Source organism: Euprymna scolopes, chromosome 44, assembly GCF_053919585.1.
Source record: "Euprymna scolopes isolate OS-2025 chromosome 44, ASM5391958v1, whole genome shotgun sequence".
Lineage (NCBI taxonomy): Eukaryota > Metazoa > Mollusca > Cephalopoda > Sepiida > Sepiolidae > Euprymna > Euprymna scolopes.
Genome location: NC_136525.1, coordinates 25,250,026 through 25,267,564, shown reverse-complemented (window position 1 = coordinate 25,267,564; position 17,539 = coordinate 25,250,026). Strand labels below are relative to the sequence as shown.

Here is a 17,539-nt window from a genome sequence, read left to right as displayed (position 1 = left end):
AAACAGAAAAACTAACGTTACGTGAAAAATGGTTTAAATAACACTGGTTCAATATTTTAATATAAAAAATTGAAAAAAAAAAAAAGGCATCTCACACCACGATTCGAACTCAAAACGTTTAGATAATGAACCAACGCGCTAACCAACTGACCTAACGCGACGTACATGAAATTTAGTCAGTTTTTCAACTATTTAAAGTAAATCAGGTCATGACGTCATCTGACGCATGCGTAGAACCGGTCGTCACGAGAGGACCATTTTTGTCGACTCATATGATATCAAGTTTGTGAATTTTTGTTCTGTCTATTGAAAGTTTTTAGTGGACACACATACATACATACATACAAACATGCATACACATTTTCGGTTTTATATATATATATATAGATTAGTTTATAGGTGCCATATGTAATCGGAAGATTAAAAAATCTCCTTTGAGACCCGAATTTATTTTCATATTTGCTTATATTTTAGGGGTCCCTGAAACCTATTTGATCCCAACATTTTATTCCTGTTCCAAGATCTCTATAATTTTTTATTTTTGTGTTTCAGATTTCCGGATACCCCATGAAAACTTGGATAAACTGTCTGATGTGAAGATGCTTGTAGCTCAATTGTACAGTGCATTAAACATTGAACAATACCAGTTAGAAAGGGAAACCCAACTTCTACAAAGGCTAGAAGATCTCAAAGTTCAATTGGAACCATTAGAAGAGGTAACTGATACCACCTTTATTTTTTTCTTTACAGGTGTTATGATCTTCCAATATGACGTTTATCTAGCAGACACCCTAATGAAATACTAAATTATTATATACAGGTTACATATAGATAAGACTCGACTATGCTAATTACTGTGTAAGCTAAACCAACCACATTACAGCTGTAATTTGTTTTAGTTTTGTACTTTGCATAGATCTGTAACTTTTTCAATCTGTGCCATGTCTATATAAATCTTTAACTATATTAAAATTCGACTTGTGACAAAAAAAAACAAGCAAGTCACACTGTTATTTGTTTGTTTACTGGTTCCATATCCTAGGATATCTGGCTCCATATCTGATGCCATATCTGATGATATCTGGTTCCATGTCTGATGATATCTGGTTCCATGTCTGATGATGTCTGGTTCCATGTCTGATGATGTCTGGTTCCATGTCTGATGATGTCTGGTGCCATGTCTGCTGATGTCTGGTGCCATGTCTGCTGATGTCTGGTGCCATGTCTGCTGATGTCTGGTGCCATGTCTGCTGATGTCTGGTGCCATGTCTGCTGATGTCTGGTGCCATGTCTGCTGATGTCTGGTGCCATGTCTGCTGATCAACCAGATGATAAAGCAACTAGTGTAAACTCTAATTCATTTCTTTTGTCATTGGTCCCTACATTTTCGTTCCATTCTGAGACTTTTGTATATTTTTTACTTACGACTGCTCATGTATTCCCCACCATGGCAGACCGTGATTTTGCATGTCTTTATTTAAAGTCCAAAATAAAATTCAACTCTTTAGAAGAACCACAACCTTTTAAACCCTACAAAACCCAAACCTTATCTTAAACCATATACTGTAATTTTAAATGTTTAGACCCCAAATTGTCAGAGTTTGGTAGAGTTCTTAAAGGTCAAATCGTTGAACTTTGACCCCTTAACAGCCAAATTTCTTGCCGAAAACCGATCACAAAGATTTTCCCAAATCTCAGTACCCTGTATATCAAATTTCGAGTCTGTAGACTGAAAATTGACAGTTATTGCATGGGGAAATGTACACACACAGATACACATACACGTTCACTTTTATAGATATATAGATAAGAAAGGGTGTCATAAGTCCAAAAATAAGAACATTTAAACATGAGTGTCATATGAACAGTCTGGCTGTCCATCAAGGATAGGGGAAGATTGGAGGAGGTGGGATGATAGAAAACATAAAGTACTTAGCTGAGTGACACATATGACATCCGTATCAAATGTCCAAAAGAAGTAACATTTCCAAGAAACTATACAGTCCAGGTATAATCGAATCTTTTATCTCGCATCACTTTAAACAGAATTCACATTGTTCCTCTCCGGTAATTATTTTGTTGGCTTTTTCTTCAGTGAATAATCCCTCGTGGTATAGCAGAAGATTCAATTTTCTCCAGGTTTAACTTTGACGACTCTGTATATCACTTGGCGTAAGCTTCAAGTTGTCTCTTAGCTGATCTTAATGATGTGTGCTGATGCGTTCATCTTTCCGTCTTGCGGTTTCATGTTCATATTGTTACAGGTAGATCTGATTGAAATTCAAACCTGGATCTTAAGTTTCTTATGCAATTCTATGCAATACAGAAAAATTTTCAATTGGCTTCGCCCTTTTCCTCAAGCTCATGTCCGTGAATTAACTTGGGCGCATGGCATCGAAGTATGTTATACCATGAATTTGCATATAGCAAAGTTGATAGGCCTTTTGTGTTCTCCTCTGCTCCTGGCTACATCTGGAATAAATTTTCTTTCTAGAGATTTTTTCCTTTTTTGGCAAGTGGCCTCTTTTCCCACCAAATTCTTAGAATTCATTTCCTTTCTCCTTACTTTTTGGAAGTGAGATGGGAGAGAGTGTGTGTGACTGGGGTGTAAGTGGGAGTCATCTGTTGTGATCATTTCTGCTAAGATTTAGGTTGTGGGCATTCAGAGATCGGGGGGGGGGGTGCCTGTCTAATACTTATAAAAAAGAAGGGGGGAGGTGTTTGCTTTTCTGGTATTATAGTTTAGTCCGTGATTTTACCTCACACCTCCACCCATAGTAATAATTAAAAAAAAGAATAGAGAACCTTTCTTAACTACCTTCTATATACTCTTTTCTCTTTTTCTTTTTTATCTTTCTGTTTTTGTTTCCTTCGTCTCTTTCATCTCTTTTCTAATGCATATTTTCGTATTTATTCTCACAACGTTTGGCCCATATAATCTCTGATTTTCCTCAGGTGCATTTTGCCAGACTCTGGAAATTTGTAGGAAATTTGGAACTTGGACCCTTCTACTTAATCCACGAGGAAAACATAAACTCGTTTTACAATAGATAAAAGTACTAAGTAATAATCACTTTTAAGTGACAGTGTTCTGGGGGTGTAAGGTTCAATCCTTAGTACAGATTATACTAAGTATACAATTAAGAGATATTTGAAATTTTTACCCGGTCAGGGCTAACGGAACAAGAATAATCTACTTCCATGAACTAAAAAAAAAAATGTTCTGTTCCAAATCTCATATAGATATATGATATAGACTCTGGAAATTTGTAGGAAATTTGGAACTTGGACCCTTCTACTTAATCCACGAGGAAAACATAAACTCGTTTTACAATAGATAAAAGTACTAAGTAATAATCACTTTTAAGTGACAGTGTTCTGGGGGTGTAAGGTTCAATCCTTAGTACAGATTATACTAAGTATACAATTAAGAGATATTTGAAATTTTTACCCGGTCAGGGCTAACGGAACAAGAATAATCTACTTCCATGAACTAAAAAAAAAAATGTTCTGTTCCAAATCTCATATAGATACCAGAGTTTGACAAAATGCATCTGAAGATGGTCAGGTGTTACATTGACTAAAACGTTATGATGCATTATGATGCATTATGAGCGAGCGTAATTTTGCTTGGCATGTTTTTCGTGTGGGCAAATGCATACTTTTGTCAGTTTTTCTCTTTACTGTAGTGAGATATACATTCACTGAAATATGCTGTGTTTTCGATAACAAATAACAATTTCGGTTTATCAAACGATACCGTTTATTTTGTCAATCAACTTGTAGCTTGTGGGGAGTTACAGAGAGAGCGTAAGAGAAAAGATGGCAGTGACGGTTGGTGCTGATGAAGGAATGCGTACAGACGTCTGGTTAACGTTTCTCTTGTCATCTTGACCCATAAAAGCATTTGTATATATATATATATAACTTCAAGTCCTTAGTTTTGCCACGATTGAGGTCACATATCAAAAAATAGGACTCTGTTATTTTTCTGAAAACCCGGCATCGTCCGGCCATAATCCAACAGTGAGAATAACATTAAAAATGAGAACACTAGTTGGATTACTACAAATAGACACAACTTACCGATCCTTATCTAAAAAATTACAAAACTTTGTTGATATTGTTACAGTCATTTGTATGGTTATGTAATGTCATTACCAAAACTCTTTATACATGGGTCCTTTTGTCATTTCTTTTTTCCTTCCTTTTTTACAGGACAGCAATTATTCATTAAACTATGCATGTGTAGAACATGTTTGTTTGTTGTCTTTCTCTTTTTTTGCATATTTCTCGTCATCAAGTAGTCATGACCTGATTTGCTTTGTCCTTTTCAATTCTATATCTGATATCTGGTGCCATATATGATAATATCTGGTGCCAGTGTATCTAGCTGAAATTAACTTTTGTTTGCAGAGAAAGGTAGACAAAACTGTTCATTTGGAATTTAGTTTATTTGAAGAGACCTCTCATGAGAGAGAGACTAAATTTACTAATTAGATACTACCTGCTTAAGTACAGACACCAGAGGGGTAGGGGGCTTTTCGTCTTTGGCAAATGTTTAAATGTATTAAAACAGAATATCATCTGTCGACTTTATTCAGTCACAAATAGAACTCTAACAAATTTGTTACACCAACTCCCGGCCTTCCGGTAGTATCTATTTTGTAATTTGTCCTTGGTCAATGTAGAGGAAACCCTTCCTACTGAGATAATTACTATTTATTTGGAAACTGCCAGAATGCCCCCTTTTGGTGGAGCTGATTTTCCCTCACATTAAAAACGACCTTGTGTCTAATTTGCTTTCGTGGAGAAGCAAATAAATAAAACGTCATGTACCCCACCAACTGATGTCTTTTTGTGTTCTATATTTTGACATGTTTAATCGTACATCATTTCATCCGCTCATCCATTGTGAGAACAGATACGTTTCTCAAACCTTATGTCCCCTTGCTCTGCACTTAGTGCATCTATGTCGAAATTTAATAGAAGGCTGCTCATAATGTAACAGTTATATTTATTTATTAGATATTTTTTGTAACCCTTGCATATCTGTTTTAGAACTAAATAACATCTTCTTGCATTTTCATTTTGTTTTATTCTAAATTTTTCAAATATTTTATAATTTTGTGTTATGTGTTATAATATTTTTTATAATGTTTTGTGTATTTTTGCTTTCAGCTGAAAAGAGACCTTGAACATCGTGCCCACAGAAGAACGAATATTCTTTCGTGGTTGGGATTAGGAATGATGGGATTACAATTTGGAATTCTTGCCAGACTTACGTGGTGGGAATATTCCTGGGATATTATGGAACCTGTTACCTACTTTGTTACCTATGGCACCACGATGGCCATGTATGCTTATTTTGTTCTCACCAAACAGGTATGAAACAAGAGAGGCACGCTCTCATTCACGTTTATTTTATACTGTTTCCTGGCAGAATAAAAAGTGATTTGTTTATCCTACCGTTGTTGCATGTAATGTAAATTTTAACAACCAAAAACAACTCATCAAATAAAACTTTATTATTTGGATTTTTTTAACTATTGTTTTCATCTTGAGTGTTATTTCCAAAACGTTTCAGTCAACGTAACTTCCGACCTTCTTCAGGTGTGTTTTGTCAAATTAGGGAAATCTGCACAGGATTTTGAACAACCCTCTTTGTTTAATCCATGTGGGTAGCATGCTCTCGTACCGTCAGGCATAATTGGGTAAAAGTCTTAAATTTTGCAACTGTAATTTCTCAGTGTCGCCCACACTGAGGATTGAACTTTCAGAATAGTGTAACTTACAACTGAATTTTACCAAGTACTTTACTTGCAAACAATTCTATTATGAATTTCAGGACTCTTAAATCTATTTTTTCTAATAATAAACCTAATGACTTTCAAAATCCCATTCAATAGTTGTTATTGAATAGTTTATCATTACTGTTGGTAACTCGTTGCAAGACATTGAAATAAACATTACTTTAAACCAATTGAAGTCAAAAATTTACAAACAGGAAAAACATTACACTACAAATGTACATTGAAGAAGGTCTGAAGTTACATCGGCTGAAAGATGAGAACAGTAATTCAAAGAACCCAAATCATCATACATATTATCAATCCTCATCTCAAGATTCAGAAACATATCAAATCGGTACAGACCCGAACTAATACGAAAATGGGAACAACTTGATGGTTTTTCTGTTTAATAAACATGTTTGACTATGGTTTGTTGGGAAAAAATTAAACCATTCTTTCCACTATTCACTAATCAGAGCCATTGTCGAGATATACCTGAAAATTGCTGGAGGTTACATCGGCTGAAACGTGAGAATGGCAACCAAGATGAGAGCAACAGTTCAAACAATCCAAATAACAAACGTGTAATATTTTTCCATTAATTTTATGTAATTAATTTTATTCAATTGATTAAACTATAATTTTGTTAATGGCTGCATTTCATATTAATGAAATTTTTTTGATTAATAATAGAAGAAAACTGCCTGTGATCCGTTAGGGCAGTATATGTTATATCCAGCTATGGAATTAATGTATAAGCGTGATACTCGTAATGGATAGAAAATATTTTTAAAAACCATGTAAATTGATCAAGTATTTTTTTTTCATGAGAAATAAATTTAAAAAAAAATTTAATTATTAGCTAAATGTTTCAAGTAATTGTTTTTGTTTAAACAAAAATAAATAATTTAGACCAAAATAATTCATTGGAAACAATGCCCACCATCGGCTGTTTTTCTTTGTTTACAATGTCCTCTTCGTTTTATTAGAAATATGTAAGAGGACAATTTTTTAAACCGGAACTTGCAGTCTGGAAAGACGGTTTCATAATCACAGGCTATCTGAATTATATATAAGCCTGACGATTTCTCACCGGAATGAAACACGGAATATTCTGTGTAGCTTAATTGCCTTATATATTTTTATAACTCTCTCTCATATATATATATGAAAATGTCTGTCTGTATGCATTTCCCTACACAATAACTCAGTCTACAGACTCGAAATTTGATATACAGGGTACTGAGATTTGGGAAGATCTTTGATCGGTTTTCGGCCTGAAATTTTGGCTGTTAAGGGGTCAAAGTTCAACGATTTGACCTTTGAGAACTCTACCAAACTCCTCCGCCAATTTTGGGTCTAAACAATTGAAATTTTAGATATAGGTTTCTTAGACATGGATCTAAGTTAATAAGTGGTTATCTTTCAGATGCAAGGTTCATTGTTTACTTGCGGTTTTAACGATGTAAGATTCCGTTGTACGGAAGACCAAATCGGCCAAAATGTCTATGTTTTTATTGGCGCTTTTCTTCATATTTTAATAACATTTTTTTGCACCATTTACAAGTTCTTTTTACAAATAATTTTTTTAATACTGTAATAGTAAAATAAAGATACATTTATTAATTATACGGAAAAAGTAGCTCGTAATGTTTTCACACGAGATTTTTTTGCTGTTGATTTCTTTTTTTTTTAAATATTAAAATTGATTTACTATTTAAGGTGATTTTAAAAATACATTTCATGAAAACACTCATAAAATGTTCACGTTATTTAATTAAAAGTTCTCAATTTTAATCGTATAGTTTTATAATTTTGTTATTTTGTTACAAATTTCTAATAAAGATTATTTTAATTTTAACGGTAATTTGGTTTTCATTATAAACTCCGTCATGTTAAAGGCTTTAAACTCACTTTAAATAGTAAATCAATTTTAATATTTAAAAAAAAAAGAGAAATCAACAGGAAAAAAATCTCGTGTGAAAACATTACGAGATACTTTTTCGTATAATTAATAAATGTATCTTTATTTTACTATTACAGTATTAAAAAAATTATTTGTAAAAAGAACTTGTACTTGTGCAAAAAAAATGTTATTAAAAATACGAAGAAAAGCGCCAATAAAAACATCATAGACATTTTGGCCGATTTGGTCTTCCGTACAACGGAATCTTACATCGTTAAAACCGCAAGTAAACAATGAACCTTGCATCTGAAAGATAACCTAATAAGTTGATCTGAGCCCAAAACAAATGTTAAGGGGTCATAATAGGGGCCAAAGTTAAAAAACATATGACCTCTGCGGTCTCTACCAAATTACTAAAGACAATTTCTGGTCTAAACATTTGAAATTTTGCATAAAGGGTATTCAGAGATAGGGCATGCTTTTTAATCGGTTTGGGTTGAAAATTTGAGCTATAAATATATAAATCTATGTCCGTATGTTTGCATGTCTGCCTAAAACTTTCAACAGAGGCATCGGATTTTCACAAGATCAGTGTCGTTTTGAAGCTCGGCCCTCTAGGCAACAAATACTGAAAAATTGGCTAAAAACATTAACTTCTTCATCCTCAACTGGGCACTTTTCTACAGGGAGGGGTCACTTTTTTCACTGATATTTTCTAACGTCATCTCCTCTTTTCGATTGTCTAGCCTTAATTTAAACCTGCGTCACTTCCGATTTGGCAGTGGTTGTAACAGCAAAGACGTCACGGTTTTTTTCATGTTTTTTTCCTCCTTCGCATGTACGGGTTCGAGCCTGCCTTCCTACTACCACTTTATTTATTTGTTTTTTTTTTTGGTCAACACTCACTTCCAAACACCCGAGCCACACCGGGCATCCATGCTAGTATATATATATATATATATATATATATCCTTATTTTTTCTAAATTCATAGTAGTGGTCAATGAAGTTGAAAACTTTTGATCTAGTGTATCTATGATAATACCAAACGGTAGTATTCATTCGTTATGACGTCATCAATTTCCAAGTGATTATATATATATTTCTTTTTTGATAATTATCATCATTCGTTTTTATGTAATCTTCGCCCCCTTTCTCTTTGGAAGTTCCCTTTTAGGGGTTTCAATTTGGAGGAAGTACCTTTGGGAAGAGACATTTTTATTGAAAACTGTTTTCAAGTTTTTAATAAAATGTTTTTAAGTTTTTAATTAAATGCTTTCTAGCTGACTACAATCAATATGGTCCTCTTCAAGTCTAATGTAAACAAGTTCTTGATGAGCCGTTCCCCTTAAGTAATCCAATTTTACCAAATTTACACTTCTAACGATTACTATGATGTCCTTTTCACCATTGTACACTCTTTAACCTTTATCCTCGAATGGCCCCTGGGCCTTGATAAGTGGTGATTCCCTTGTAACATAAAAGAAAAAAATGTAAGAAAGCGCTATAAATATAATGATAAACACAAAATAAAATGAGTTCAAAGGCATAAATTCACAAAAATACTTTGTTTAAAATGAAAGTTTACATTAATAGTAAAAACATAATGTTTTTTTATGAAACAAAAAAGTCAGTTGATAATTTAAGAGCTATGAATCACACAGGTTTAAAAATCAAAATTTTACTGAATCATACAAATTATAGTTCATTAAAATTTATTAATAAGAATCAATGCTCATTTGTTTTCATAATAAAAAGTTCAGTGAGAAAATTTTGCAATATTTCAATAAAAATGTTTATACATTTGTTTTTTGATAAGCAGACAATACTGGAAAAGTAAAGTATTGTCTGTGTTCGTTAATGTCTGTGTGTGTATGCTTATGACTATGCATGAGTTAAGATAACAGCAGTCCCAAAGCCTGATAAAGGGGAAGGCCTCAAGCGACATAAATCTTTGCTCTCTCATGGATTTTGGCTCAATCGTTTATTCAAGAAATATCTGGCCTCATATGGAGTTGAGGTGACTCAAGAAGGGCCATCTATAATATAAATCTCACCTGTCTGTTTAAATTATGTATGTTTGAATAGCCTTAATTTAAACCTTCACCACTTCCGGTTTGGCAATGGGCGCAACAGCAAAGAAGTACCGTTTTTTTTTTTTTTTTTCCTCGTACGAGTTCAAGCCTGCCTGCCTACTACCACTTTCTTTTTTTTTTTTTTTTTTTTTTCTCAACACCCAGGCAACGCCGGGCACCCAGGCTAGTTTCAAATAAATTCAGAAAATCCTTTTATTGATCCGAAATATTGTTTTTCTATTAATTCAGGAAGATGCATACGCAAATTCGGTTGTGCAGAAATGAGTTCAAGAATTTTTATTTTGCACACCGAAAGTAACCTTTGCCATCAAATCTCTGCTCCTTCTTTTCACGATGTCATCTCTTTTTATGACAGTGTTCACTATCCATTTAATTATAAGTCCTAGTACTTAGAAATATTATGAGATAGGGAGATACAGGGTAGAATGATAAAGTTATCACCCTAAAGAAAACACTACAACTTTATTTTAAAACTTTTATTGAAAAGATCAATTCAGGTAACTTGATTATGTATTAGAGCTGACATATATTAAATGTAGCTGCTTTCAGCCTTAATAACTGTCTCTATATGGGTCTGGAACTGGGAGCATGCCGGCAAGAGTTCGGCTTTGGTGTTATGGAAGATCATGTTGATGTTCTCAATGTACAACCAAACGAAATAGTCCAGCAGGTTCAGGTCGAGGGAGTGAGAGAATGGTATAAAGTTTTAGCACTCCTTCTGAAGACAAGCCTGGGTCTCTTTTGGACTTGCAGGCCAACACTGAGTCCTGCTGCAACACTCAAGGTCTGCCAGCAGCCACTTGATTGCACCAAGGGTGCACCACACTCTTCAGCACATCCAGGTACACTTTGGTGTTGACTTTCAAACCGACTTCGAAGATGTGAAGTGGCATGATGTAACCCTCACTGGAAACCTCACCAAAGACCACAACTGTGCCTGGAAACTTTGTTTTCATCACCCTAGACACATCCTTGTTATTCATGGCAATACAGCGATGCATTTTGAGGGAGCTGGCAATGGTCCTGTGGTCATAACTTGGATCGGTAGAGACCATGAATTGTACAGCGGCACATCTCTGATCTTGCTCATTGAATATTTTGTCACTTTCAGACATGATAGAAGGATCCTAGCGCTCTTGGGATTTGTACACAATTGGCCAATTAGTAGATGGTCTGTAACAAAAAGAAAACCTGTTTTCATCAAACGGAAATGGAATCATGTCGTCTTTTCTAGTTCGACAATTTTATCATTCCACCCTGTAGTTTGAATATTATATGATGACACCCACTCTCAATTTGGTCGTCTGGGGCCACTATGCAACTTTGCATGTACATAATCAAGTAAGCTCATCATTTATGATGTCATCAAGAATCTCTTCTTCCCTCCTTTCTCTTTGTTTTAATAGCTGACCTCATACTTGTGTGACGTCATTCAATTAAGGATTGGTTATGGACAATCTTGAGTTTGCCACAGTCAATGGCAGATTGTGGCTTGGACTAGATCAGAGGAGCTTTAGGAGGGTGAGATGCAGAAATGAATTGATCAAGCGGCTGAGGAACACGGCCTCGATAGAAGACGTAAATGTGAACCTTAGTGCTTAGTGTTGTTTCCCGTGATGGTGTCACGCATGCACCCAATGCCCAACTTATATATACAGAAAGTGTCCGTTTGTGTTTTTAAGTTTTATTTTAGTTTTATACTTGTGAACCCATGGATGCCCCATTGGTTGTTGCAAATGTGAGAAATGACAACACTGCTAGAAAAAAAAAAAAGAAGCTGAACTAGAAGAGATTTGATTCTGAACGAGAAGGAACGTATGTTCCCACACTCCAATCTCTGCTTACTTTTAGTTCAGCTTCTTCTGTTAATTTTAATTTGTCTTCTTTTTATAATTTTCTTATTGATTTGTGTGTTAATAGGTTAAAAAAGAAAGAAAAAAAAAACGATATAAAATTCGGTCATAAGCCGTTTCATCTTTCCAGTCAAGAATTGATTAAAAACTGCCGACGTCTTTCAACGAGAGCAGTTGTATTTCTACAATAACTGCAATAATGAGTTCAGAAGAAGAGGGGAAGTGGTTGGATATAAGGATAATCAATGAGTTGTGGAATGACAAGAGAATTGGGTAAAAGAGTATTCAATGATGTTTATACAAGAACCTGTAAGAAAATAATTGATATCTCTGAATGGAACACGTATATAATAAGTGTTATAGGTTGATTGGAGTATTAGGTTAAAATCCGGAAATTAGCTTAAAACCAAAGTATAGAAAAATCTTTATGGTATACATCCATGTCATGGGCCGAATATGTCATATTTCAAAAATCATGTAAATTGATGAAATATTTTTTGTTTTATATAGAAAATCATTTTTTTGTGATTTTAGTGATTAATTGCCATTACAAAGCTGATTTTAATCTATTTCTGAGGAGAGGTTATTAAGGGGCAGGTAAGCACTTTATTTAATACAACGAATTAAAACAGTTCTCGCTTCCTCATAAATTTATTTTTCTTAGTTAAAAATAATTCACCTGATCAATTTATGTGATTTTTGGAATATGACATATTTATTCCATACATCAAAGATTTTTCTGTACATTGTTTTTTTAATTAATTCTAGACTTGCACCGAGTATTGGTTGGTATTGAATTCATATTGTTTTTGAACTTTCATGACTGGAGCAGTTTCGTTTCGCTTATTCTGCATTTTGTATTGTCTCCTTATCGATTTTTAGTCGATTTTGTACCCGATATTAACTTTTTTATTCATTTTTTTTTTCACTTGCAGTGATATAGCTGCATTTCATCTTCCTTACTAGTAGAACCTATAGTGACAAATATATTGAATCAACAAATGACTTAATAAAACTGATATTTTTCTGAAAACTTTATTTTTTGGATAAAATAAATAATACAGCAAATACGAGTTTAGTAACATTTCTATGGAAATAGTGGCCATTATATTTTAAATATAAAACTGACCCAAATGAGATAAATTAATAAATACTAATAAATATTCAGAATGTAATATTGTGCTACATAGTTCAATACAAATAATAAAATCACATTGTGAGAGACAATCTTTAATTTACTTCTTCAGTCCAGCACCTCTTGGCACACAATGTTCTTATTTTGCCCTGCTTCTTTTGAATGTTCCCCTTTTATGCAATGTTTCACTGTTTTCTTTCTTGAAAACAAATGCTGCACGCTGAAATCACTACAAGTTTCTATATCACACCATTGCAACAATTATGATATTCGAAAATGAGGCTACATAAAAGGGAAATCACTCATATTCTTGTCTGGTGTTGCAAGATTGAATTTTTCTAAAGGTCAAATTTTGTAAATTTGGCCTTTTAGAAATTTTATTTAGTCTTTATCAAAGTGTAACGTATGCACTAAGCAAGGAAGAATCAGAGAATCATACATAGTGAAATAATAATCAGACGGTAATGATGATAACAGTTGAAATCTAAAGGGAATCTCTTGAGTTCGGAAACTAACATGAATTGCAAACACTGACCAGTCACATGAAAACTGTAACAGAAGTAAAACAAAAGAATAGAAAGACTGCCATGGGAAACCAACGGAACTGAAACTGCAAGAAATCTTATGAACTACTCCCTCCCAGAAGAGCATTAGCCTTGGCTGGTACAACACAAATAATCATGGAGGAGGATGGAAGGACCGAGGAAGCAAAACACTAACCAGACCTTTACTGGAAGAGCGTCAAGCATACTGGAACCTTGGTAAGGCTTATTGCCACCCAAATTCCTGTGAAGAATAATGGTCATTGCCAGTGAGAAATCAATGGTAAGCGGTTGTTGCGATGATGCAAAGTCATTTACAAAGGTTGAGAGTACTGAAAATCTGAGGAGACTTGTTATTAACTAGACTCCTGGAAACACCACCTGGTTTTATCAGTGAGCAATCTCTAATGATTATCCGTGTGAGAATACTTAGTGAGTGCAGCAATAACAAAATAATAATAATATCATAATAACAAAATAATAATAATATCATAATAACAAAAAAATAATATCATAATAACAAAATAATAATATCATAATAACAAAATAATAATATCATAATAACAAAAAAATAATAATATCATAATAACAAAATAATAATAATATCATAATAACAAAATAATAATAATATCATAATAACAAAATAATAATAATATCATAATAGCAAAATAATAATAATATCATAATAACAAAATAATATCATAATAGCAAAATAATAATAATATCATAATAGCAAAATAATAATAATATCATAATAACAAAATAATAATAATATCATAATAACAAAATAATATCATAATAACAAAATAATATCATAATAGCAAAATAATATCATAATAGCAAAATAATAATAATAATATCATAATAGCAAAATAATAATAATATCATAACAAAATAATAATAATATCATAATAACAAAATAATAATATCATAATAGCAAAATAATAATAATATCATAATAGCAAAATAATAATAATATCATAATAGCAAAATAATAATATCATAATAACAAAATAATAATATCATAATAACAAAATAATAATAATATCATAATAACAAAATAATAATAATATCATAATAACAAAATAATAATAATATCATAATAACAAAATAATAATAATATCATAATAGCAAAATAATAATATCATAATAACAAAATAATATCATAATAAAATAATATCATAATAACAAAATAATAATAATATCATAATAACAAAATATCATAATAGCAAAATAATATCATAATAGCAAAATAATAATAATAATATCATAATAACAAAATAATAATAATAATATCATAATAACAAAATAATATCATAATAACAAAATAATAATATCATAATAACAAAATAATAATAATATCATAATAACAAAATAATAATAATATCATAATAGCAAAATAATAATATCATAATAACAAAATAATAATAATAATATCATAATAACAAAATAATAATAATAATATCATAACAAAATAATAATAATAATATCATAATAACAAAATAATAATAATAATATCATAATAACAAAATAATAATAATATCATAATAACAAAATAATAATAATAATATCATAATAACAAAATAATAATAATAATATCATAACAAAATAATAATAATAATATCATAATAACAAAATAATAATAATAATATCATAATAACAAAATAATAATAATAATATCATAATAACAAAATAATAATAATATCATAATAGCAAAATAATAATATCATAATAACAAAATAATAATAATATCATAATAACAAAATAATAATATCATAATAACAAAATAATAATAATATCATAATAACAAAAAAATAATAATATCATAATAACAAAATAATAATAATATCATAATAACAAAATAATAATAATATCATAACAAAATAATAATAATATCATAATAACAAAATAATAATATCATAATAGCAAAATAATAATAATATCATAATAACAATAATAATATCATAATAACAAAATAATAATAATATCATAATAGCAAAATAATAATAATATCATAATAGCAAAATAATAATAATATCATAATAGCAAAATAATAATAATATCATAATAACAAAATAATAATATCATAATAACAAAATAATATCATAATAACAAAATAATAATATCATAATAACAAAATAATAATATCATAATAGCAAAATAATAATAATATCATAATAGCAAAATAATAATATCATAATAGCAAAATAATAATAATATCATAATAACAAAATAATAATAATATCATAATAACAAAATAATAATAGCATAATAACAAAATAATAATAGCATAATAACAAAATAATAATAATATCATAATAGCAAAATAATAATAATAATATAATAACAAAATAATAATAATAATATAATAACAAAATAATAATAATAATATAATAACAAAATAATAATATCATAATAACAAAATAATAATAATATCATAATAACAAAATAATAATAATAATATCATAATAGCAAAATAATAATAATAATATCATAATAGCAAAATAATAATATACTCCTATAAATTTGGTGTTTATTGATATTCATATTAAAACCCCTTTTTTCTATTTATTTAAAAAGAAAATACAACTTTGCTATATATGGATCGTTGGAATTGCGTTCATCTGCAAAAGATCTAGCTAATTTGCATATTCTTTTAAACATTCATTTTAATTAATTCCCTATTAGTTTTTTCGGTTTTCTTGAGATGATCATCATTAATTAATTATTACATGTAATTATATTCATGCAGATATTCTACATGATTTATACTTGCGTAATATTTGTGTAAAAAGGTTATAGTAAACACAAACCTCTTTCTATATATATTTGTGTGTGCATATGTTTTTGTTTAAAAAATGTTGTCTACCCAACTCCTCTGTCAGTTTTTGGTCTGCAGACACGAAACTTAATATATAGGGTATTCAAACTTATGTGAAACTTAGTTTGGGTTTTAGTTGGGGAAAATCGGTATAAAAGTGTGAAAATTAAAATAGAAACTTACTAGGTGAAGGTCGAATGACGGCATTACAAATATGCATGCGTAACGTAATAGCTATTGGTTCATGTTTTAATTTTTAGCTTTACAGCAAGCATGTTTTCATAGCTCAGGCATTAACGTCAAAGAAAAAAGTAAATCGTAAGCTAAACGTATTGGTTTCAATTCTCAGTGGTGACGCACAAGTCATTTTTTTTTTTTTTTTTTTTTTTTTTTAACTTAAATCATTATTATATATTGGGTCCAATATAATATAATAAATACGAAATTTGCATTAATCAAAATATCATATTTAAGTGTGTATTACGACCGGACAATGCCGGGCGGCCTGCTAGTGTAATAATAATAGCAAAATAATAATATACGGCAGAAACCCGGGATACGGCATTAATTAGTTCCGGGGTTGGGGTCGTAAGGTGAAATCGCCGTATGGCAGGGTCTAAGCAAAATTCTATACAGTGCATATTAAAAATTAGTAACAAAATACAGTACAGTATATAATACACATGTATATAATAAAATAACATAAATAACATCGTAAGGTGGGGAAAATACCATAACCAGGGGCCGGAAAACATTGTATTCCACATCATAACCTGCAAAAAATATATCCTAGGGCCACTGTATCCCGGGGTTCTACTTTAATATAATAATCCTATAATAGCAAAATAATAATATAATAATAACAACAAAATAATAATAACAATGTAATATTATAATAATATCATAATAGTAAGTTAATGTAGCAAACTAGCCCCAAAAGAATACAAAAACAGGCACGGCCAAGTGGGAAGGGCAGTATACTGGGAATTGTGCAAACTGCATCTGAGACAAATGGTACAAACATAAGCCAGCAACAGTAATTGAAAAAGAGAATCACAAAATTCTCTGAAACATGGACATACAAACGGATAAACCCATCCAAGCAAGAAGACCAGATGTCGTAATAATTAACAAGAAAGAAAAGTCCTGTCAAATTGTAGACTTTGCTGTTCCAGCTGACCACAGGATAAATATCAAAGAAAAGGAGAAGCTGAGCAAATACACAGAGCTAGCCAGAGAGCTGAAAGGGATATGGATGATGAAAAAAAGATAGTACTTATAATAGTAGGAGCACTAGGAACAATTCCGAAAAACTTTAAGAGAATGGGAGAAATTGGAATCGGAGGAATGGCTGGAAAGATACAATGAATAACAATGAAAACAGCTGAAATATTA

At 30.9% G+C, this 17,539-nt stretch overlaps 1 protein-coding gene across 2 annotated transcripts in view; it reads left to right on the top strand.

The window, feature by feature from the left end:
* LOC145268743 (calcium uniporter protein, mitochondrial-like) overlaps positions 1-17,539 on the top strand; it is a 481,469-nt gene that overhangs the window by 450,351 nt on the left and 13,579 nt on the right. For both annotated transcript variants that reach the window (XM_080124334.1, XM_080124333.1), the window contains 2 exons: positions 553-716; positions 5,182-5,385. In XM_080124334.1, the coding sequence (XP_079980460.1) occupies positions 553-716; positions 5,182-5,385 (368 nt within the window). The remainder of the gene's footprint in view (positions 1-552; positions 717-5,181; positions 5,386-17,539) is intronic.